A 25,649-nucleotide genomic window follows, 5' to 3' on the forward strand; every position below is an offset into this window, starting at 1 on the left:
AAGTTGGAGGCCTCCCTGTGAATCCAGGTCATACTTACACAGCAGCCATGTCCTCAACTCCTAAGTCCATAAACATCTACTTGGCTAGATCTTCAAACTGCAGGTAAAGAGGCGTTCAAGTGGGTCCCCTCACAACTTCACAACCAAACCAAACCAAACTGGTGGAAAGCTAGGGCCCTTGACTCCTGTTGTGAGGGGTAAGGTTTGGGGTTTCCAGGGGTGAATCATGAAGGAAGGGCACTTGCGGGGGGGCAGCTGAACCCCGCTCTCCATGTGGAATCTGCAGCAGTGGGTCCAGTGGCTCTGGCACGTTCACAGCAAGCGACACAAAGCCCTCAAAGTAGACTTTCACTTCCTCTCCATCACCTCCCAGGGCTGCCCTCCTTCTCTGTCCCATTCTTTCCTCAGGGTCCAACCTACACCAAAACTCCCTTTGTTTTCGCCCCCACCTAACCAAGGCCGGGCTGGGGGCGGCAGGTGGATGCCCAGGGGAGGGTCGCGTGGTCTGGGAGCTCCAGCAGCGATCGGTGGGTGGGTCGGGGCGGGGACAGGGGCTCCTGCCCCTCCCGGGCGGGCGGGCCCCAGGGGCGGTGCCAGGCTCGGCTCGTGCGGGTGCTGGCGGCCCTTGCTGGAGCCCAGGTGCCGGCGGCGGGCAGGAGGCGCCCAGGATGTCCCTCTGGCCTCTGCTCTTGCTGTGGGCGCTGGTCCCCGCGACGACATGCGGTCCCAGCCGGTCCTACCCGCACCACACGGTGCTGGACCCCGAGGGCGGGTACCGGCTGCGCTGGGGCCGGCAGGGCAGCCAGCTCGCTTTCCGCCTCGAGGTGCGCACCGCCGGCTACGTGGGCTTCGGCTTCTCGCCCGCGGGGACCATGGCCGCGGCCGACATCGTCGTGGCCGGGGTGGACCGCGGGCGCCCCTACCTCCAGGTAAGCGCGGTCGGGTCGGAAAAGTCCCGTCTCCACCTCAGGATGGCGCGGGTGCAGGGCGCCCGGGCTCCTCACCGTCTGTGTCCCCCCCCTGTCCATCTTGGGGACGAGTGGACACCTCGCTGCCCGCAGCCCCGCCAGTCCTGTCTTCTTCGCCACCAGCTCTATAGCTGTCTGGCGTCGCAGGCGCCTGAGTTCGGCTCCCCTGGCCTCCGAGGCCCTGGGAATCCAACCCGGGAACTTTTTCCTCTGTGAACCCTGCCCTGTCCCACTGCTGCACTTCACACGCCCGCGAATACCCGCCGCTCATCCGCGGTCATCCCTAAGAGCACAAGCGGCCCTCAGCTCTGGGACCCTAAGGGGCATCACTAGCGGAGGGGAAGGGCTGTGGTCTTGCCCGCCAGCGTTGGGAAGACCGCGTCCCTTCCCATCCGCTACCTCTGAATCCATAGGATCTCCGGGCTGAGGATGCCTGCTACATCCCTGCGTGGTGAGGGGGGCTTTAGGAAACGCGTGTTTTGTGGTTCTATGAGGTGTTGAGAGAGCCTGTTTTGGCGAGACCGTCATACCTTAAAGCCTCCAGACAAAACCTCCTCTTCAAAGGGGAAAAAAATATTCCACTAAGTTTAAAAGGCAACAAAGTTAATTTGATTTGCTTGTCGCTTATTTGCTGTAAGGGAGTTGGAGTAGATGTCGCCTGTTCCTAGGTGCCTTTATGCAGAGGGAGGAGAGGCAGGTACGAACAACCAAAATGAATAGACACCTTTGATCCTGACCACCGCTTACATCACAATGATGGTGTCCTCTTTTGTTTCTTGCCAGCGTTCATGCAAGAACTCTGCCCTTAGCGAATGAAAGTGCTGCTGAAAACTCCTCTTGTCCAGGGATTGCCCCAAGCCTTGGGTACTATGAAAAGGTCCTGCGTGGATTTCAAAGTGTATGTCTCAATAATCTTCTCCCTAACCAGGACTTCTAAGTTGAATTTGCACAGCGTTCTGAGATGACACCACATTTGTACTTATATTTTGGCTTGAAACAAAGTGACAGCAATATTCTAGCGTTTGCTCCCCCAACACAGATTAATCGTTTCCTCCCCATATAACTCTGCAACTAATAAAACAAAGCTGTATAAGGGTGTATATGTAGCTGACCTCACAGCTATATGAGTTTTCTCTTGCTCGTTTGTTACTTACAGATTTGACTCCAATCACAGGCTTCATTGTCTAAATTATTTATTCTCCTGTGATATGAAATAGACAACACCTGATTGAAATACCACTGCAGCCCAGTTGGTAAAACTCTGTGCAATGCAAGGAGAGTAGCATTCCCCTCACTTCTCTTTGCATGTCTTGTAAAAAGGGACATGAGGCATCTTACTGCGGTAATATACAGTATTATACACCTTAAAAGTTAGTTTCACATTGCTTTTGCCAAAAAAGTAGCATTTCTAGAAAGCCCACACAATTTGATATCAAATGAAAGACCAAGAGCAGAATCCTGATTCAACGTGTCATAACCAGCCCACCACAAACAGATTTTGTTAAACCACAGAATATTTTCATCTTGTTGGTGGTTATTCATAGAAATTTCATAAGACTTAATTAGGTGCTCATTAGATTGATTTTGAAACAGGGAACTTCCCTCCAAGTAGGCAATATACACCACTGTGAGATAAATTAGGAATGGACACTTTCCCAGTATATTTAATAGGGAAGAGATGGGATTTTCCCACTGGCTTTTCATATATGAAGGCTAATCATTCTCTCATTAGGCTAATATCCTTTAATGATTCCATTTTCTTAGGTATCCTATTGATTTCAGGGCATATAAAAGTATCTTAGTCAGTGAAATGGAAAGAGAGTCTATTTTACACTTCTTTAATGAGTTGTGAGATAATAATATTAATAATGTTTCAAGTCCAGCTGGTTCATCAGGGGTAGGCAATTTGACTTTCCAATACTTTAAATTAAATTTCCTTCCTAGAAACTATTTATGTGAGATTTTTTTTTTTCATATAGTAGCCTGATTAAGTGTGATATCCCAAAACCAGAACAGGGTTCTTGAATGTGGTACACATGGTCTTATCAGTAGACTTGAGACTTTGTATCACTTTGCTCCCAGTGAGAACAGACATTCCATTAAACAATGACACAAAAAAAATCACTGGTTCCTGGGGCACTGGCATAAGCGTGGCCTCTGTGGATAGTTTGACAATGGCATCAGACTGCCTGATGTAACCTAAGTTGACATTCAAGTCACATCATCTTGTGGCTTTCCCTATACATTTTGTCCATTCTTATTTAATTTTATACTTGAACCCGAGATTTCATATTACCTTGACTTTTATATTTTTAATTATTTTCTAGACTCTTCTTTGCAAAAAGGTGTCATCTCCTACATGATTCTGTAAGAGTCAGTCCTAATGAACCTGGTAGAGAACTGTTGGATAAATAGATGCCACAAACCCAAATGCTTATAGAAATCTGGATGGCAGTCTTAAGAGTGGCGAGGGCTTGAGTGGGGTATACAGTATAGAGCTCATGTGAGTGAGTTACTGTTGCCGGAGGATACAGATCCAGTATTGTGTGTGTGTGTGTGTGTGTGTGTGTGTGTGTGTGTGTGTGTAAAAGCTTTTGATTAGTAAATACTGGTACAATTCAAGACTGTACAAAGCACCATCTACAAAATGTACACACACCTGCCCTCTCAATTGGGATGTGTCCCATAGATGAAATAGTGTGGGACCAAGAGAGGAAAAAAATAAAAGCTATGTGTAACAAAGGCTGGAGCCAAGGTATGAACATCCGTGGGAGGCAGAGAGGCAAGTTCCATTTTCTTTTAGATTATATTTTTCTGTGTTAGGGAATGGCTTCAGTATCTGGGGGTCTTGCCTATTGTTTTGGCTACTGATTCTTACCTAGCAAAAGATCCCAGAACATAGTACTTTAACACACTCTCCATTATTTTGCTTTTTTTTTTTTTTTTTTTTTTTTTTTTAATTTTTATTAACATTTTCCATGATTATAAAATATATCCCATGGTAATTCCCTCCCTCCCCACCCCCACACTTTCCCGTTTGAAATTCCATTCTCAATCATATTACCTCCCCATTACAATCATTGTAATTACATATATACAATATCAACCTATTAAGTATCCTCCTCCCTTCCTTTCTCCACCCTTTATGTCTCCTTTTCAACTTACTGGCCTCTGCTACTAAGTATTTTCATTCTCACACAGAAGCCCAGTCATCTGTAGCTAGGATCCCCATATGAGGGAGAACATGTGGCGCTTGGCTTTCTGGGCCTGGGTTACCTGACTTAGTATACTACTTTCCAGGTCCATCCATTTTTCTGCAAATTTCATAACTTGATTTTTCTTTACCGCTGAGTAGAACTCCATTGTATAAATGTACCACATCTTCATTATCCACTCATCTGTTGAGGGACATCTAGGCTGGTTCCATTTCCCAGCTATTATAAATTGAGCAGCAATAAACATGGTTGAGCATGTACTTCTAAGGAAATGAGATGAGTCCTTTGGATATATGCCTAGGAGTGCTATAGCTGGGTCATATGGTAGATCAATCTCTAGCTGCTTTAGGAACCTCCACACTGTTTTCCACAATGGCTGGACCAGATTGCATTCCCACCAGCAGTGCAGAAGGGTTCCTTTTTTTCCACATCCCCGCCAACATTTATGATCATTTGTTTTCATGATGGTGGCCAATCTGACAGGAGTGAGATGGAATCTCAGTGTAGTTTTAATCTGCATTTCCCTGATGACTAGTGACGTAGAACATTTTTTTAGGTGCTTATATGCCATTCGTATTTCTTCCTTTGAGAACTCTCTATTTAGCTCCTTAGCCCATTTTTTGATTGGCCTGTTTGATTCCTTATTAGTTAACTTTTTGAGTTCTTTGTATATCCTAGATATTAATCCTTTATCAGATATATAGCTGGCGAAGATTTTTTCCCATTCTGTAGGTTGCCTCTTTGCTTTTTTCACTGTGTCCTTTGCGGTGCAAAATCTTTGTAATTTCATTAGGTCCCAGTGGTTAATCTGTGGTTTTATTGCCTGAGCAATTGGGGTTGTATTTAGAAAGTCTTTGCCAAGACCAATATGTTGGAGGGTTTCCCCTACTTTTTCCTCTAGCAGTTTCAAAGTTTCCGGTCTGATGTTAAGGTCTTTAATCCATTTGGACTTAATTCTTGTGCATGGCGAGATAGAAGAATCTATTTTCATCCTTCTGCAGATATTTATCCAGTTTTCAAAACACCATTTGCTGAAGAGGCTGTCTCTTCTCCAATGAGTATTTTTGGCATTTTTATCGAATATCAGGTGGCTATAGCTACTTGGGCTTACATCTGGGTCCTCTATTCTGTTCCACTGATCTACATGTCTGTTTTTGTGCCAGTACCATGCTGTTTTTGTTACTATGGCTCTGTAGTATAGGTTAAAATCAGGTATGGTGATACCACCAGCCTCTTTTTTGTTGCTCAGTATTATTTTAGATATTCGAGGTTTTTTATGATTCCAAATGAATTTTTGGATTGTTTTTTCTATTTCCATGAAGAAAGCCTTTGGAATTTTGATAGGGATTGCATTAAATGTGTAGATTGCTTTAGGTAAGATTGCCATTTTCACGATATTGATTCTTCCAAGCCAGGAACAAGGGATGTTTCTCCACTTTCTAGTGTCTTCTGCAATTTCTCGCTTGAGTGTCTTAAAGTTCTCATTGTATAGATTCTTTACTTCCTTAGTTAGGTTTATTCCAAGGTATTTTATTTTTTTTGATGCAATTGTGAATGGGAGTGATTCTCTGATTTCATCCTCTGTGTGTTTGTTGTTAGCATATATGAAGGCTACTGATTTCTGTGTATTTATTTTGTATCCTGCTACATTGCTGTAGGTTTTGATTAGCTCTAACAGCTTGCTAGTAGAGTCTTTAGGGTCCTTTATGTATAGAATCATGTCATCTGCAAATAGTGATAACTTGATTTCTTCCTTTCCAATTTGTATCCCTTTTATGTGTGTCTCTTGCCTTATTGCTATGGCTAAGACTTCCAAAACTATATTAAATAGAAGTGGAGACAGTGGACACCCTTGTCTTGTTCCTGATTTTAGTGGAAAAGCTTCCAGTTTTTCCCCATTTAGTAATATGTTGGCTGTAGGCTTGTCATAAATAGCCTTTATTATATTGAGATATGTTCCTTCTATTCCCAGTCTCTGTAGGACTTTTATCATGAAGGGATGTTGGATTTTGTCAAATGCTTTCTCTGCATCTAATGAGATGATCATGTGGTTTTTGTCCTTCAACCCATTTATGTGATGTATTACATTTATAGATTTGCGTATGTTGAACCATCCCTGCATCTCTGGGATAAAGCCTACTTGGTCAGGGTGAATGATCTTTTTGATATACTCTTGTATTCTGTTTGCCAATATTTTGTTGAGAATTTTTGCATCTATGTTCATGAGGGAGATTGTTCTGTAATTTTCTTTTTTTGTTCTATCTTTGCCTGGTTTTGTTATCAGGGTGATGCTGGCCTCATAGAAGGAGTTTGGTAGGATTCCTTCTTTTTCTATTTCCTGGAAAAGCTTAAGAAGCAATGGTGTTAGCTCTTCCTTAAAAGTCTGGTAAAATTCAGCAGTGAATCCATCCGGGCCTGGGTTTTTTTTAGTTGGGAGATTATTGATAACTGCTCGGATCTCCATGTTTGTTATAGGTCTATTTAAGTGATTAATCTCATTTTGATTTAATTTAGGTAGGTCATATAGATCAAGGAAATCATCCATTTCTTTCAGATTTTCATACTTTGTGGAGTATATGCTTTTATAGTATGTCCCTATAATTTTTTGAATTTCTCTGGAATCTGTTGTGATGTTACCTTGTTCATCTCTGATTTTATTAATTTGTGTCTCTTCTCTCTTTCTTTTGGTCAGATTTGCTAAGGGTTTATCAATCTTGTTTATCCTTTCAAAGAACCAACTCTTTGTTTCATTAATTCTTTGGATTGATCTTTTTGTTTCTATTTCATTAATTTCTGCCCTAATCTTTATTATTTCTTCCCGTCTACTACTTTTTGGTTTGCCTTGTTCTTCTTTTTCCAAGGCTTTAAGGCGAAGCATTAGGTCGTTTACTTGCGACCTTTCTAATTTCTTAATATAGGCACTTAAGGCTATAAATTTACCTCTTAGAACTGCCTTCATTGTGTCCCAGAGATTTTGGTATGTTGTGTTCTCATTATCATTTGACTCTATAAATTTTTTGATTTCCTTTTTGATTTCTTCATTGACCCACTCATCATTTAGTAGTGTATTGTTTAGCTTCCATGATTTTGTGTATGCCCTGTAGCCTTTCTTGCTACTGATTTGTAGTTTAATTCCATTGTGGTCAGATAGAATGCAAGGAATTATTTCAATTTTCCTGAATTTGTTAAGATTTGCTTTGTGTCCTAATATATGGTCTATTTTAGAGAATGTTCCATGTGCTGCTGAAAAGAATGTATATTCTGCAGCCTTTGGATGAAATGTCCTGTATATATCTGTTAGGTCCATATCTTCTATGACCTCATTTAGTCCAGATGCCTCTCTGTTTATTCTTTCCCTGGATGACCTGTCAATTGATGAGAGTGGGGTGTTAAAGTCACCCACCACCACCGTGTTTGGTGTTATCTGTGACCTTAGTTCTAATAGTGTTTGTTTGACGAATTTGGGAGCCCCCATGTTAGGTGCATATATGTTTAGGATTGTAATGTCCTCCTGTTGGAGTGTGCCCTTAATCAATATAAAGTGACCTTCCTTATCTTTTTTGACTAACTTCGGGCTAAAGTCCACCCTGTCTGATATTAGGATAGCAACCCCTGCTTGTTTTCTAGGCCCATTTGCTTGAAACACCGTCTTCCAACCTTTCACCCTAAGATAATGTCTATCCTTTGTAGAAAGGTGAGTTTCTTGAAGACAACAAATTGTAGGATCCTGCTTTTTAACCCAGTCTGCAAATCTATGTCTTTTCGTTGGGGCATTGAGACCGTTGATATTAAGAGATATTATTGAAAGGTGTGTATTTATGTTTGCCATTTGTGTGTGTGTGTGTGTGTTACTTGTTCTACCTGTGCTCTCTTCTGTTAACTGGTATTTGAGTATGGCTGGTTTTTTCTAGGTTCCTTATATGTGTGCTTTTCCTTTTGTTCAGCATGGAGGATTCTATCAAGTATTTTCTGTAGAGCTGGTTTTGTCTTCAGATATTCCTTTAACCTGTTTTTGTCATGGAATGTCTTTATTTCTCCATCTATTTGGATGGATAACTTTGCAGGATAAAGTAACCTTGGTTGACAGTTGTTATCTTTCAGAACTTGGAATATATCACTCCAGGCCCTTCTGGCTTTAAAAGTTTGTGTTGAATAATCTGCTGTGATCCTGATGGGCTTGCTTTTGTAGGTAACTTGATTTTTCTCTCTAACTGCTTTCAATATTTTTTCTTTGGTTTGTGTGTTTGGAAGTTTGAGTATAATGTGGCGAGGAGAGTTTCTTTCTGGGTTTTGTCTGGCTGGGGTTCTAAAGGCTTCCTGTATCTGTATTGGCCCCTCTTTCCCAATTTGGGGAAAATTTTCCTCTATGATTTTGTTGAAGATGCCTACTATGCCTCTGGAGTGGAATTCTTCTCCTTCTACTATGCCCTGAATTCTTATATTGGATCTTTTCATAGTGTCCCGAATATCTTGAAATTCCCACTCATACTTTTCTATAAGTTTGTCTTTCTCTTTGTTGGACTGCATTAGGTCTGCCACCTGATCTTCTAGCTTAGATATTCTGTCTTCTCCCTCATCCATCCTACTGGTGAGATTTTCTACAGAGTTTTTTATTTCATTAACTGTGTTCTTCATTGCTAGTAATTCTGACTGGTTTTTCTTTATTATTTCTATTTCTCTATTTATGTCTTGTATTGCCTTCTTTATTTCATTAAATTGGTGTCCTGACTCTTCTTTGATTCCTTTGATTTCCTCTTTGATTTCCTCTTTGATTTCTTCTTTGATTGTTTTCATGTGTTCTTTGACCTCTTTGAACATATTTATAATTATTCTTTTGAACTCTTTCTCAGGCATTTCCTCTAACTCTTTCTCACTGGAGGACATTTCTGATGCATTAATACTATTAGGTGGATTTATATCGTCTTGCTTTTTAGTGTTTCTTGTGTTATAATGTATATATTTTTGCATCTTGGATTAAGTGAATGCTTGGATTTTCTAGCTAGCTGTGTATTCTTAGCTGTATCAATTGATTTGGTGTAATATATTTTCAGGGTAGGACCTTAAGGTAGTGGAATGATATACTGGTAGATTCTAAAATTTAGCTAAACACTGTACCCATTCCATCAAAAACAGCCCCGAGTATGTATGCAAGAGTAGTTATTATAATGACCAGATCCTCTATCAACAAAGAGGTTTAGATTTCTGGTCTGTTGAGGTATCCAAGTCAGCTTGTGACCAAGTGAGACCCTTCCCTGGTGCAATCCCAGTTACCTTGGGTGATTGTGGTCTCAGTCAAGTTGCTGCCTGGGTCGTCGGGCTGCTGTTCTGATTTCTGGAGCTGGGCACTTGCTTTTCCTACGGGGCAAACCGAGCCGCTGCCGCCGTCTCTGCAGCTGTTGTAGGCGCCACCCCCGGAGCCCCCACCGCTGCTGAAGCTGCCGTTGCCGTGTCCACCGGTGCTGCTCCCCCGAAGTCGCTGCTGTGGGATCTGTCACCGCTGCCGCTCCTGGGTCCGCTGCTGCTGGGGCCACTGGTACTGGTGCTGGAGCCGCTGAAGTTGCTGCCGAATTCTGCTCCTGCTTGGGTCCCGCCGTCAGCCCAAGTTGGCGTGGCCGGGTCCCGGGCCGCTGCTGTGTTCGCTGGAGCTGGGTTCAGGCGGCAGGGGAGGGGAGGGAGCCGCGCTGTTCTGGTTGTATCGTTTCTCCACGTGTGCTTTTACTTCGCGGTCTGCTTCTCCCTCCGTTGCTCGCTGCCGCTCTCCCCTCACGTTTCCCGAGTTGCGGAGAGCGCGGTGTGAGGGGAAAATCCCGCACCTGGCTTGTCCTGCGGCTCGAGCCAAGAGTCCGGCGGTTTTCTGCCGTTCCGCGGTTGCGGCGGGTAGTCGAGCGGCCCGGAGCCGCTGTTCCCGCCTGTGCAGGCTCTGGATGCTCTGGAACTCTTCTACTTCTCCGCTGCCGCCTCAACTTCCTATACACCTCACTTTTTAGTAAAAGTGTGTATTTTGCTGAGTTTTTTTTGGTCTTCCCCCCCCAGGCTGTTTTTGCGTGGTACCTACGCCGCCATCTTAACCCCATTATTTTGCTTTTTAAAAAGTCTATAATTTGAACAGGGTTTGTGGGACCAGCTCTGCTGTGATCTACTCTCTGGCTGGCAGTGTCTGAGCACTTACTCACCTGCATGTCTTTCTGAGGTTGAGGTTGGTTATTGACTGGGCCCTTAGCCAGTTCTGTGGTGCGACTGTGGCCTTCCTACATGGCTGTTTATCTTCCTCACAGAATAGCAGCTGATCTCAAGAGTGACCCTCTTAGGAGACCCTGGAGGAAAATGTATGCTCTTTTATGTTTGGCCTTTGAGTCACTCATTTGTGAGTATTTACTGTCACCACAGGCTCATGGGTTCAAGACTGAACAGATTCCACCTTAACATCATGATACTAGAATATATTAGTGGGGCCATCTTTGAACAATCAATTCTTCCACACCTATCTTCACTGGCATTCCATTGCTCTCAGTAGCACCACTTTATTTTTTTTTAATTTGATTTATTAGTTTTCTTTTCATCAAATACAGGCAGTTTGGTACCATTGTTTAGGCTCATCTATGATCTACCCCCTCCCATTAGACCTTCCTTGTTGATGTAAATGGGTCGTGCATTGTGGAGTTAGTCCCCAGTTATTGGTATGTTAAATGTCTCTGCAAATCATGACCCAACATGTGACTCTGACATTCTTTCTGCCCCCCTCTTCCGCAAAATTTCCCTGAGCCATGTTGGGTTCATTTTTGGTCTGCTTCAGTGCTGAGGTGTTGGGGGCCTCTGAGGCTCTGGCTCTCTGATTTGGTAGGAGTTGATTTTTCTCTGCGTTGGTCTCCTTCCCCTTTGTGCTGGTATCCGGTTCACAGGAAAATATCACCCTTGCTTGTTTCACCAATTGTCCTTAGTTTCAGTTGGGCCCCTTTTGAGGTATGTTGGGGCAGCTGTCTCCATAGGATCTGCATCTATCTGAAAAAGAGAAGCAGATTCTCCAACGGAGAGTAAGTTAGCACCCAGAAAATTGAAATAACACTTACTTTTTTGATAGACAGTTTGATAGGTGTAGGCCCTCTTGTACCCCATGATTGATGATAGCTTGATATTGTAGAGTGGGCTTGTGTTTGGGTATGGTTCTGACTTATTTCCCAGCTCCAGCTATGGGTCTAGTACCACTGAATGGATCAGTTAGCCAAATCAAGAGTAGTTGGTTCCTCACCATGGCTGTGTGCCACTATTGGACTTGTGTGGGCATCACGTCAGGTTATTTGTTGCTAATTAGATTAGACAATGAGTTGCTTGGACAGATATTGGTCATTTCCCCCAGTCGCCCATGTAGCGCCTTCCGGCACTAGACACGCTGACTGTCTGGGGACTGACTCTCTCCTGGCTTCCAGCCATGCCATTCGATTTTGCGTATTAGCTGCATATGGAGTCTTCAGCAATAGGGTCTTACCACTGGTCTTTGGTGGGTCATCAAGCACTCTGACAGAAAGTAGCACCACTTTAAACTAACAATCTTCATGTATGCACTATCTTGACATTCCTTGAATCAGGAGGCAATGTTTACTTATCCACCATTCTTTCTTCCCACCCTCTCTCTCTCTTTCCCTCCCTTCCCTTTTCTCTCCCTCCTCTTTTTCCTCTCCCTCCCTTGCCCCCTCTCCTTTCTCCAATCACTGTGATTTAACAATTGGGAATGTTTCCACGGCTCCATTGCACACTCCCTCAGTCTCTCTCTGTCTGCCTCCTCCTGCTATTAAGAGAGTTCTGAACTTTGGTCATCCCATCTTTTTTTTTTTTTTTTTTTCAAGGTGGGGTCTCACGCTTCCCTAGGCTGACCTGGAACTTACTCTGTAATCCTAGGCTGTCTTTGAACTCACAGCAGTCCTCTTATTTCTGCCTGCTGAGTGCTGAGATTAAAGGCATGTGCCACCATGGCCAGCCATCCCATCTTTTCTCAGTGATTGCCAATCGCTTACTCACTCAGAGTTAGACCCAAGGAGACGACCTGCAGAGGGCAATGTGGTATTGGTCCGTAACCCCAGCATTGGGGTTGCTCAGGCCTGTGGATCCCAAGTTTGAGACCACTCTGGATTGTATAGACTATTTCATAACAGTGAACAAAAATCTGCACCTAGAAACCTGTCAAGATTATGAAAATTTTCCCCATTCATATTGTCCTCTTCTTGACAAAGCCTGGAGATATGTCACCCACGGTGTATGATAGGCCACAACAAAATGGGTAAGAAAAAGGCAAGAGAATGTGGTTGTGAAGTGAAGCGAAGCCTATCTCCAGGAGAGCTACAGCATATGCGGCTCCCGAGTGGCTCACACATCTCCACGTGGCCCAGGCTGGGGTGCTGTGCAGGTCACTCTGTGTGCTGTCTTTCACAGCAGCACAAGGGCGGGGTGGGAAACAGTTGGTCCTTTGCATCTGCTTTTCAGAAACTCACTATTTTGCGATCCAGCTCAACTCTTATTTCCCTGATGGATTCGTGTCCTTTCCTTGTTCTTTGCCCCTTTTTGACACAGAGCAACTCCACCCCCATCCGAACCACTTAGCAACTGTGAGTGCTCACTGGAGGCCAGCAATCTGGTTGATGAATGCCCAGTTTGTGTGAGTGAGAGAAGAGAGCAGCATTGTCGGATGTACTTGTTGAATTTGCACAAAAATGGATTCACCCTTCCTATGGGGGGAGACATCCCCAGTGAATGGAGGCCAGCATATGTCATCATTTGTTGTTGCCCCACCGCTTGGACCTCTCAGGAACTGAAGCCTTTCTGTGCCTCATGAGCAGCGTCTCCAGCAGCCGAGTAATTGCAGCCGGGCCACTCACGGAGGAAGTGCTTGGAACAGCAATCACAGTGAGTGTTCTTTGTGGTTAACGATGTGCGCACCCCCAGCCAACTGCAAGGAAGAAACGACGTTTGGAAAGCAAATTGAAAGCTGTAAGGGAAAGACGAAGTAAGCAAGCAAGCCTGACCAAGCTCAGCTGGAGCCTTGTTAAGAGATATTTATTAAAGTTTTTGAATGATGCCTCGAATTTCAGATGAGGAAGGGACCTTTCCAAGCGTCATGCTTGATGCATTACTAATGAGGACACGTGCTCTGATATTAGAGTAATGCAGATGCTCTTCAGCCATTCGCTTCCCCCAGCAGAGGGTTTTGTAATTAGTCAGAGGAAACAAGCTGACCTCACAGCCAAGCGAACAATGCACCTGAATTGACAAAAGTTCAAGGCTTCAGGCAACCAGTGGCAGCCTCTGGAGACTTGGAAGGAGAAGTAACAGTCCACTTCAAAGAAAATGAATGGCGTTTATTGATTAATCATCTGTAGTAGGGCCCGATTAAAATTACTGGCCAAAGGGATGAATTCATTATACACCATCATGTTTTAGGAAATATTTGATCTATGTAATAATAATAACTTGTAATAAAACAACCACTCTGCACATTTGCCTCATAAATGCTTTTCATTATTATTTAAAATAAAAAACTAGTAAAGAACTTTTTTTTGAGGCAAGCCCAACAGACTAGACTTTTTGTATGAGAGATTGAGAGCAAGCATGAGAGAGAGTTGATGTACCAGGGCCTCTAGCCACTGTAATTGAACTCCAGAGTGTGCGCTGCCTCGTGTGCATGTGCAGCCTTGCATCACTTTGTGCATCTGGCTTATGTGGGATCTGCCTAGTCAAACATGAGTCCTTAGGCTTTGCAGGCAAGCATCTTAATTGCTATGCCCTTTCCAACCCCAACTAGAAAGAACTCTTTTTTTTTTTTTGAGAGAGAGACAGAGAGAAAGAGGTGAGGGTGGGGGGAAGGGCGAAGGAGAGGGAGGGGGGGATGGGCATGCCAGGGCCTTCAGCCACTGCAAATGAACTCCGGATGCATGTATCCCTTGTGTGCATATGCGACATTACCTGCTTGTGTCACTGTGTGTCTGGCTCATGTGGGACCTGGAGATTCAACCATGAGTTCTTAGGTTTCACAGTCAACCACCTTAACTACTAAGCCATCTTTCTAGCCCTAGACAAGAACTTTTAAGCATATAAATATTTCTTTAGGGAGCTGCTTTAGAAAGTATCTTTTTTTAAACCCAAACACTAGGGTACACAAAATGGACTATTTTAAGGATCGCATTCAGCAAATGAGCAAAGATTTCTGCAAACCTACTTTAAAACAGATAATTTTATTAACTGCAGTACTGGGATTATGAATCTGAGTATTATATAAATACATAATTTATCAGAAAGGTATTTTCTGTTCATCTAATATAGCCCAAATGATGAGAAATTGCTTGAATGTTGTTCTATGCATTTACTCACTGTATTTTAAGAGCTCAGAGTTTTCTGTCTTCCTTTGAAACCTCCTAATCTCAATCCCTGTCTCCCAATTTTGCAGGTAAGGAAACTAGTTTTCATGATATGCTTCTATATATTCAGCATTGTGGTCTTTGCAATGTGTGATCTCATGTGAGATTCACTGTAACCTTAGAGGTCAGTGTCTTATCTCCCAGATTGAATAGATGTACCCACACTAGGCCCCAGGTTGCTCAGCATGGACATCACCCATGGATGCTTCAGTGACGTGTTCATCCTGGGGAACAACGTCAGGATGTGCATTCATTCACTCACACAGTATTCCTGGCAGTTCTAGACGCTGGGTGCCCAGCGCTGAATGAGAGGACAACAGGAATCTCTGGAGTTCACAATTTTGTAAAGGGGTAGCAGCGAACAAATAAATTGACATGATCCGTACAGGAAAAAACAAACAAACACTGAGCAGAGAAATAAAATGGAGTGATGTGAGAATGAGAGCCTGTTTGGCTGTCTCCTGCTATGATGCTGATAAACCGCAATACAGAGGAAAACAAGTGTGCTGTATTATGAAGGCTGTCCTTGGAACAAAGAAGATGATCTTGCCTATGCACTGAAGAAGTCAGAAAATCTTGAATATAGAACATTATCTACCTGTTGAGAATAAAATTATTGCCTTCTCAAATATTTTGGACCACATGACTTCTTTTCTATTGCTGTGGTAATTGGTAAACTCAACTAGAACTCTTCAAGCTATAGCGGAGGTGATTTTATAAAAACTCTTTCTCCTAAGAAATTAGGTACTAATGTTTTGGCTTTTTAGGTACTAATGTTTTGGCTTTATATTCTTTATTTGATTTCCAATAATATTAAGAGATAAAAGCCTTTGTGAAGCTATAGTAAAAAAGCAGCATGTTTCTGGGGAAGATTTCTATCTTTCATACTGGTTTCATTTTTTTTTTTGTGTGTGTATGTATATGTGCACATGTATGTGCATTTTTATGGGTGTGAACACATGTGTATATGTGTGTTCATGTATGTGTGGGCACAATTGTGTGTGGGATGTGCATGTATGTGCCAGGGCCAGAAGTCAGTGTCAAGGGTGTTCCTTTGTCTCTCCACCTTATATTTATTTATAGAGACAGGGCCTCTCATTGTCCCCAGAGCTCACTGATTAGACTCCACTAGCTGGACAGGAAATTCCAGTGCTCCTGTTACCTCCACCTCCCTATATGCCACCATGCCCAGCTTTTATGTGGGTGCTGGGGCTCTGAATTCAGGTCCTCACGTTTGCATGACAAGAACTTTACTAGCTGAGTCATCTCATCCCTCATGCAGTTTCTAAATGAAAACTTTGAAATCTCAGTTTCTTATTTAAAAAAAAAAAAAGGCAGAATAGGGCTGGCAAGATTGCTCAGTAGTTAAGGCCCTTGCCTGTAAAATGTAAGGGTCAGAGTTGGATTCTGCAGTTCCCATGTAAAGCAAGATGTACAAAGTGGCACATGTGTCTGAAGTTCACTTGCAGCAGCTAGAGTAGCTGGCATGCCCATTCTCTGTACCTCTGTCTCTCTTTGCTTGCAAATAATAAATAAATAAATATTTTAAAAAGTTTTTTAAAAAGTAGAATAGCTGCTTGAAAAAATGCTCTGCAATTTTCAAGCATGGAAACCTCATTTAACTAAGGAGATTCATGGCAGATGCAACTGTATAGACACTGGGTCTCTGGGTACCTTGTTAGGCCCGATCCTTCTGGACCAAGGGCCAGACCTGAAATGGATTGACACTAAGGCCAGTGGTAGTCCTGGGTTAAGCAGAGAATTGAGAACCTGAAAAGATATTCCTAGTCCCATATTGGAAGTTCCCAAAGTGATTGCCAAGGAGAATGATTTGAAGGTCTTAAAAAATTCCCAGTGCACAGGTAATCTCCCCACCCACTGTAATCCAATTATAGGGGCAATGTCTTTAAAGATATAAGCGCAGCCCTATTTCAGGCTCCTCAGGTAATTCCCATTGGGAAATGACTAATTTTATGTAACTAGGGTCTGTAATAGGAACCCTGTGACTCAGCCTGCAACAGTTTGGAAGATTTCAGGCACAGGCACTCACACAGAGCCATTCAGAGTCACCTCTTGATGTGTGAAGTGAAGGCTAATGTGGTCTCAGACATTTAGCATTATGTTTTAAACAGAAAACAAGGTTTCTTTTTCCCATAGCATAAAATCACTTTTGAGATGAATTGAATGAATGTGTTGACAGTTCTAAGTGTTTTTCTAAATTTATACGCTGACATAAGAGCATCAATTTTACCCTGAGACTGTAACTGTGTTTCAAGTATACCAAACAAGAAAAGGTTCTCTCTTCCCCATAGCCCTCTTTCACATCTGTATAACTTCCACTGGCCAGTGCCACTTGTGTAGTTTTAAGCAACAGGAGTATCTACCCACACAAACGCAATAATTCAATAGTTGTGTGTTGCCACAGGCGAACCTGGCAATTTTACTTCATTAACAAATGAAGGTCTCAGGTAATCCTCAACCTTTATTGAAGCCAACAGAAAAATTCTGGTTGAACATATACGATTAGATTTAATAGTAACACAATAGACTTACTTTGAAATTTGGTAACAGTCTCCTGTGTCTTTTTTGTTATGTAAGGCGATATGCTTTGGCTGCCCTCCCCGTCCTGCAAAGTTGCTAATAAGCAATGAAAGTACCCTCAAGCTATCTTTGCAGGAGGGAAGGAAGAGTAAGGGTGCTGGGTAATTAGTGTCATATTAGGGCATGGATGGACCATTTGCAACTTGATGACTGTGTCGATGTTGCCAAATCTTCTTGAGGTACCAGGAGCAACTCCATGAGCTTGGCAGATCCCCAAGAAAGACATGCTGAATAACTGTGGTGCTGCTAAGAGCAGGAAATCTTCTAGACTGGGTGTGAAGCCTTGTACTACTTTTTACTTATTTCTGAGTGCCCCTCGGCAAAATCTTAGCTCTCTCTCAGTGAGTTTTCTTTTGTGCAGAAGGGAGATCATATTCTTTGGCTCATGGGTTTCATGAGGATTAAGCAAAAGAGGCATGTAAAGCTCTTAGCAGAGTTCATGACATGTAAAGCTTAAAGAGATATTTCTATAATGAGGTAACAATGAATTAGGAGAATGGTCAGAAGACCACAAAAAGATGAATATTCAAGCTTTTCACCTCAGAAAAAGAGGTATGCACTAAGTATACAGATAAAGGAATTAGTTGTGAACACAGGAATCATTAATGAGCTTGATCTAATGAACAGTCTGTAAGGTATTACAACTGCATTTGATTTGCTGCATCGGTGCGTTAGGGTGTTAAAACAAACTGTCCATGTGAGTGATAGTAAGTATGTTGCAGGGGTTCTCATGATAGCCTTGAAGTTATCATCACAAATATTTAACAGCCATACTTCATACATAGGAGCACAGTCACTGCATTTGAGCATAGCATCAGGACTTAAAGGATATTGATAAACTAAAATGAAAGGAAATAAAAAGTTAAAAATTTGTTGAGAATACAAATAAAGATCAACAAACTTGGTTGAAAAAAAATTAAAATTGGCTGGAGACATGGCATAGCTGTTAAGGTGTTTGCCTGTAAAGCCAAAGGACCTTGGTTCAATTCCCCAGGACCCACGGAAGCCCGATGCACAAGGTGGCACATGCATCTGGAGTTCATTTGCAGTGGCTAGAGGTTCTGGCATACCCATTGTCTCTGCCACTTTCTCTCTTGCTTTCTTAAATAAATTCAAAAAATTAAAAAATAAATTGTACTAAATTAGAATTCATATGAAAATTTATTATTTTTTAGTTACTTTTAAGTTCACTACAATGTGACTGGTAAATATACAAATGTAACAGTTGTCAGTAATCACTAATGTTCACATGAAGGGATGTAATATACAGCCCTGTGTCCTGGCCTAATGGCCGCAGAAAGTCCCTTTTAGGAATGATATTTTTAAAGGATATGTGATATGTGATATATAAAGCATTCTCATGGTGGTTAAAACTTTGGGAAATCTGGTTACTCAAGAACTGAAAAGTAGCTGCCAATGTTTTGCCTGGGGAAAGAACAATTCAAAGATATGGTCATAGTCTCTGAAATGGTGGATGCACATCCCCAAGAAATAAAGATTAGATACCACTTATTAGTAGGTTCTAGAAAAGAAAAACATTCAGTTGTTATCCATTAAAGGTTAGAGTTTAGGTTAGTTCAAGAAGCACATTTCTGTACCCCAGAGGTGTTAACAAGGAGTGTGTGGCTTTGTAAGATGGTAAGGCCCTATGTCACTTCAGATGTGAGATGGTGAGGTCCTGAGTTATGTCACTGTAGGTGTTACATACTGTATGGTCATCTCTTAAAAAATATTGCTGAGAAAAAAATTCTCCTTGGTGAGAGCCAGGATTGGGTGCCCTTCAGAATTAACCTCTAATTGTAGTGGGATGCTGAAATTTACTCCACATTCCTGCTTTTAGGTGACTCAAACATGAACAGAAAGAGCAATGTTGATGGATGTATTTTAATCACTGATCCATCTCTCCAGTCCTAGAAATGGGCATTTAAAGCACAAACCCATTCCTCAGGTGGCCCCTTTCTTATTGCAGCACAAGTTATAGGTTCCTATTTTGGAGTCCTGGTAGGTATTTAACAACCCTCATTAGACCCAGAGAGTTTCCATTTTACTTGAAGAGGTGGTTTAGGCACAGTCACCTTCGGTTTTGATATTCCACTGTGATTTATAAGGTTAGGAAATGACATTTTTTAAAAGATGTTATTTAATTTATTTGAGGGAGAAAAATGGAGAGATACAGAGTGAGTATGGTGTGCCAGGGCATCCTGCCCCTGTAAATGAACACCAGGTACTTGCTCTTCTTCAGGCATCTGGCTTTATGTGGGCACTGGGGATTTGAACCCAAGCCATCAGGCTTTACAGTCAAGGGCCTTTAACCACTGGGCAATCTCGGCAGCCCAAGAAATGACATTTTGAAGTTTCTGAACTCTTAAGATTTTGTTTGTATGATTTACTTACACAGCTTCCTGATTGTATAAGATCAAAGGTTCTTCTTAATGCAAAAATATTTATTATTATACTGTCAATATTTTTTAATTACCTTAACATTATTACAATAGTTGATGTTACAAACAGAAATGTTTGGTGTAATAGGCTTTGCAAATTAGAAATGGGAGGAAAAAAAAAAAACAAAAAACTACAGACACCCGTTGAAGAAAATGACAGATGGGAGCATTTTCTCCAGGGTCTCACGGCAGCTGTGCTTCCCCAGTGCTCCAAGCTGAACCAAGGCTATTCACGTGTTTTATTACCCACACAAGAGTTTTCACTTCATTCCCACTTAACACAGCATGTATCAAAGCGCTATTCGCTAGCAGTGGTTCTGCCTCGGAGAGAAAAGATTGACAATGAGTGAGAACCAATTTAACCTCTGTGTAATCACTGTTTTGAACGAGGGATCATAGCGATCTTGTCGAGTACCAAAGCAAGATCCTGGCATACGGTCTTAGTGCGAAATTGACAGGCAGCACTCCAGTAGCCTTGCAGCATGACTGATGCCAACTCCCGGCCGACCTGCTGATGGGCACCTCCTTTATTTTTGCTGTATGGCATTAGGAAACCTCAATTATGTATTTTATCATTTTTAAAACATAACTATTATTTCAAGAACAATATCTTGTGAGAACAAGCTTCAGGAGAAAATTTTTTATGACACAAAGAATGTCTTTATTTGGGCATTTATTAATGCAATTTTAAGGGCAGTGGGTAATATTTTATCTTGAAAAAATATTTAAACAAGCTAAATATGTGATCAATAATAAATAATCCACAATCAGAACAACAAACAACACTGCAGTGACAAGCCATATTGAAGCTGTTAGGTGTTTGCATGGAGTTGAGGGAGATCCTTACAAAGCACTCATCTAGGGCACGGAGACTTCACGTTCTACTTTGCAGAACATCAAAATCATTAAGTACAAATAAGCACGACTCTGGATGTTGGCTTTTATAGTTCCATTACTTTAAAAATCCCCATTATTATTATTATTATTTTTAATTTTTGTTTATTTATTTGAGAGCTACAGACACAGAGAGAAAGGCAGATAGAGGGAGAGAGAGAGAATGGGCGCGCCAGGGCTTCCAGCCTCTGCAAACGAACTCCAGACGCGTGCGCCCCCTTGTGCATCTGGCTAACGTGGGACCTGGGGAACTGAGCCTCGACCCCGGGTCCTTAGGCTTCACAGGCAAGCGCTTAACCGCTACGCCATCTCTCCAGCCCCCCCCATTATTTATTTTTAAACTCAGTTTCTGTGAAGTCACAGTTCTTAGTCCTCTGTAACCCTCTTTTCCTGCTAGAGTCCACTTTTAATGGACTTTAATGAAAACTTACATCAATATTTTATTATAACTATGGTATATGTAATATATGATGCAAGGGCCTTTTATAGTGGCTGTCATATTAGACAATAACAATTCGTGGGCACTGTGATCAATATTTCTAATTTTATTTTAAAGGTCCTAGACTATTGAGCATGGAGGAAGATGATGAGGAACAGTACAGATGGGAGTGGTTCCATTTGCTAGGTAGGACAGGGAGTGGTGGGTGAGAGCATCTTTTTGGCTCAATTTTTATAAATTTATTTATTTATTTATTTGAGAAAGGTGTGTGTGTGTGTGTGTGTGTGAGAGAGAGAGAGAGAGAGAGAGAGAGAGAGAGAGAGAGAGAGAGAGGATGGCCACGACCTCTTGCCTTTGCATAGGAACTGCAGATGAATGAACCACTTTGTAAAGCACATGGGTACTGGAGAACCAAACCTGAGGCAGCAGGCTTTTCAAGGAAGTGTCTTTAACCCCTGAGCCACCTCCCCAGACCATATTGGCTTAATTTTACAGATGGAACTCAGATGTAGTAAAAATGAGCTGGGAAATTGAATACCATCAGTATTAGCTAGTATCATTTTATGAATATCAACTTCTAATTGAGTTTATCAGTATTTGAACTTTTAACTGGTTAATATTGTATTATATCAATTTAATTTCATTTCATTTCCTAGAGAATAATAAAACAAGGCTACCACCTTGATTTTCCACTTAAGTAATAACTTGCCCTTTGTAAAACTATCAGGAAACTCATAAATTCATTGAACAATGTCTATTTAAATGTAGCCAGTCTAAATCCCAGAACTGATGCCTCAGGTGTGAATTTTCTTTAAGTGCTTTGCTTTATTTTTCTCCTTCCTCACTTCTTTGCAGCAAGAATATTTGAATGATATGAAATTTAGTACCCAAAATAATTTTTGTTTCTTTCCCCCTTTTACCTTCCTTACTTGTACTTTTATGAATTGCCAATGTGCCATTTTTGCTATATAATACTAGCACCCTCAAGGCTGTGTTTGATGGCTATCCACATATTTTCGTACGGAAAAAATAGGATCCCTGAGGCATACCTGGGTCCCACAAAGCGCAAACACAAATACCTGCTGACGGTTCTTATATTCTGTTATCTTCAAAGTTATCTCTTTCAGGAAAAACAGCTTGCCCCTCCTCCAGTACTCATATGTAAGGGACACATTCAACATGTAAGTTAGCCTATTAGATCTCCAGGATATAAATTGACATTAGAGTGCTTTCTGGAGCATGGCTTCTCTTTATGAGTTTGTTTTTTCTTTCTCTTCCCTTCCTTCTTCTCTCCCTCCCTCCATTCCTCCTTTCTATTTAAAATGTCCTCTTGTATAAGTACTTACATTCATAAACTCTTTTTTCCCCCCAACTTGTGGCATCAGTTTCCGAAAGTTCTCATTCTTATGGGGCCAGAAGTTCATCACAGAATGTCCCTGTTTCAGTGTGGATATATCTTTATGGTAGGTCATGTAGACCCCAACTTTCTTCTTCCAGCATCTGGGCAAACATACTCCACACCAGGTCTAAATAATATATGCCTATAATTGAGAGTACACATTAAAATAATCTGTTACCTCATTTTTGTGGCATGTGTGTTGTAGGATGTGTGTGGTGTGTGGTGTAAGCATGTGTGGGGGGGATGTGCATGTCATCTGCACATGCATGTGGAGGCCAGAGGAGAATGCCAATTGCCCTGTTTTCTCTTAGCCACCTGTTTCCTTGAGACAAAGTTTCTCACTCAACTCAGAGCTACAGTGGTCATCTTTTTTGTCCCCAGTCATTGAGTTCTAGTGAAGCTCCAGTCTCTACTCCCCACCTAGGACTGGAGTTACAGATGTGTGTGACCATGTTCAGCTGTTTATGTAGGTGTTAGTGAATTGAACGGCAGTGGTTGCAGGCTTGTGTGCTCTTTAGCGAGCACTCTTAACCATTGAGCCATCTCCCCAGCCCCCAACTGTCCCACTTATTTACAATGTGAATAAATGAAGAAATAATTGGATTAACAGGATTAATTGTCTTTCAGGCAGTTGTCACAGGCTTGAGAAGATAATTCAATGTGTAGAATATGTCATATACTACATGGGAATTCAGAGGAATAAAAATTCAAAGACATCACTTCTAGCTGGAATGATCACATCAGTCCTTGTAGAGGAAATATAATCATGAGCCCTGAAGGGAAGAGAATCAATTGATGCAGTTAATGGCAAGAATATCTTAGGTACATTAGAAGAGGAGAGATGGGGAGGGAGAATAAGAATAAAAGCACAGAGCTGGAAGGCAAAGATTTGAAGGAAATAATGTGGGTCATTGGCAAGATAATCATAGGTAATGTCTAAAATCAGGTTAGGCTAAATTTTAGGAAATTAGGAACCTGGGATCTAGATTTTAGCACATTGTATATAATGTTGAATAAATGCTAATAGCAATTTTTCAAAGAAAACTTAGAGCTGTGTAAATGATAGTGTGATAGTGAGACGTTAAAATAGAAGTACACAGCGAGTGTTTTTTTACCCCCCACTGGCAGACTTGATAGAAGCAGGGGCTGCCTATAGTAATGGGAATGACAAGGATGAACTAATGAAAATGATAGTTTTGAATCTGGATGGCTTAGAGAGTAGTAATAGTGTTATAAAATAAAGTATGGAAAACTAATCTGAGCAGGTAAGGGATGGATACTGTGGTGGTTTGATTCAGGTGTCCCCCATAAACTTAGCTGTTCTGAATGCTAGGTTCTCAGCTAGTGGAGATTTGGGAATTAATGCCTCCTGGAGGGAGGTGTTGGGGGCGGGCTTATGGATGTTATAGCCAGTGTCCCCTTGCCAGTGTTTGGCACACTCTCCTGTTGCTATGGTCCACCTTATGTTGGCCAGGGGGTGATGTCCACCCTCTGCTCATGCCATTATTTTCCCTGCCATCAAGGAGCTTCCCCCTCGAGCCTGTAAGTCATTATAAACCTCTTTTTCCCACAAGCTGCTCTTCGTTGGGTGATTTCTACCAGCAATGCGAACCTGACTGCAACAGATACAGTGTTGGATTTATTGCATTTGAACTTCCAAATGAAATGGACTTTTGTGATTCTTAAATATTATAGTGTCAAGGACATAACTTTGACACCCACAGTTCTGCAACAGGAGGACAAAATATGGCCGAGAAAAACTGTCATAGGAGGACAGTCACCAGCAGCTATTGACGTCCTATAGGACAGAGTGTGGATATCCTTACCTTATTCCAACATTTGTTACCACTGTTAGGGTAGAAGAATTCAGACTCATCTCTGAGTATAATGATATCTGAAGGCTCTTTATACTGTCCTTTATTACTTTGAGGAATTAATCTCTTGTTAGATCATTCAGAGTCTTTGGTGGGAATATTTCTAAGCACTTTTAATGCACTTATTTGATTATCATCTGATATTTCTGTTTAACACATTTTATACACATATCCTGGTTGCTTTCAAATGTTGACATAACAACAGAATCATGTTTTATACTGATGTGTTATATTTGCTAAGAAATAGAAAATCTACACTTAGCTCCACAAGAGAGATTTGTCTAACTTCTTTTTGTAATATCTTTGACTCCAGTGTCAGGGTAACACTAGAATCAAAGCAATGTCTTCATCCTCATTTTCTAGAAAAGTTTGGAAAGGATCGGTATTACCCTTTCCTTGAAAATCTGGTAAAGTTCCAAGTGTAAACAATGTGGACTAGAATTTTCTTGGTAGGAAGGTATGTGACTGTGGTTACCCGACAGGGCCATTCAGAGTGTCTGTGTTGTCTTGAGTGACTTCTACCAGTGTGTGTCATTTAAGGATTCTATTTCTTATATAAATAATCCCATCTTTGTCACCAAGGAGTGCATAATACTGATTTATTTTTTAATGACCTTACAATCTAAAGTGATGTTTTTCCTTCATTCACATTTATTTTCCTTTTATCCAATCTGGTTTGTTTGTTTTTCCTGCTTTCTTTTAGTTTCACTGTATTTTGTGATCCCACAGACTGGGTGTTTTCTAGGGTAGGAAAAAAGACAAAAAAGGAGTGCTTATTGGTCATAGCCAAAATTCTCTCCATAAAGTAAGATGTGACATCATAAGGTGGGTGTGGGGAAATGGCATCTTTTACAGAAAGGGCATAGGACATTTGTTCTGGGAGGCCTTAAGACTACAAAACTGAGAGGTTAATGCATAGATGTTCAATGGCTGACAAGGCCTATCTGAAGTGAGTGTGTAAATAATGTAAATACATCTCCAAAATAGGCTATGAAAATGGGGAAATTATAATGGTGATAAGGTTATTTTAATTTAGTTTTAATAATCTCCATAAAGTTGGGAATGTGAGTTTTTTTTTAATACAATTGCATTTTCATAGGCATCTAGAACTTTTAAGCAATTGCCGGCTGTCTAATCTTAAAGGGGGAAAAATTGAAACTGTCTTTCCCTATTGCTTAGGTCCTGAACTCCTGGACTCACGAGATCCTCCTACTTGATCCTCGAGTGCTGCCCCACAGAGGCATGTCACCATGTCTAGTTCCAACTTTTCTGTTCCAGGGCTGGTGCATGCCTGTAATCTCAGCTTCATGGGAGGCTGAGGCAGGAGCATTGCAGATTCCAGACCAGCCTGGGAAATTTGATGAAACCCTGTCTGAAAAAATAATAAGAGGGCTGGGGATATATGTCTGTCATAG

General features: G+C 41.7%; 1 protein-coding gene across 1 annotated transcript in view; it reads left to right on the forward strand.

Annotated features, from left to right (window-relative positions):
• The first annotated feature begins 631 nt into the window (after positions 1 to 631).
• Positions 632 to 25,649, forward strand: part of Moxd1 (monooxygenase DBH like 1) — an 85,076-nt gene continuing 60,058 nt past the window's right edge. Inside the window, exon 1 of the mRNA XM_004651336.2 lies at positions 632 to 929. Coding sequence (XP_004651393.2) covers positions 669 to 929 — 261 coding nt within the window. The 5' untranslated portion in view covers positions 632 to 668. The remainder of the gene's footprint in view (positions 930 to 25,649) is intronic.

Source organism: Jaculus jaculus, chromosome 9, assembly GCF_020740685.1.
Source record: "Jaculus jaculus isolate mJacJac1 chromosome 9, mJacJac1.mat.Y.cur, whole genome shotgun sequence".
NCBI classification, from domain to species: Eukaryota; Metazoa; Chordata; class Mammalia; order Rodentia; family Dipodidae; genus Jaculus; species Jaculus jaculus.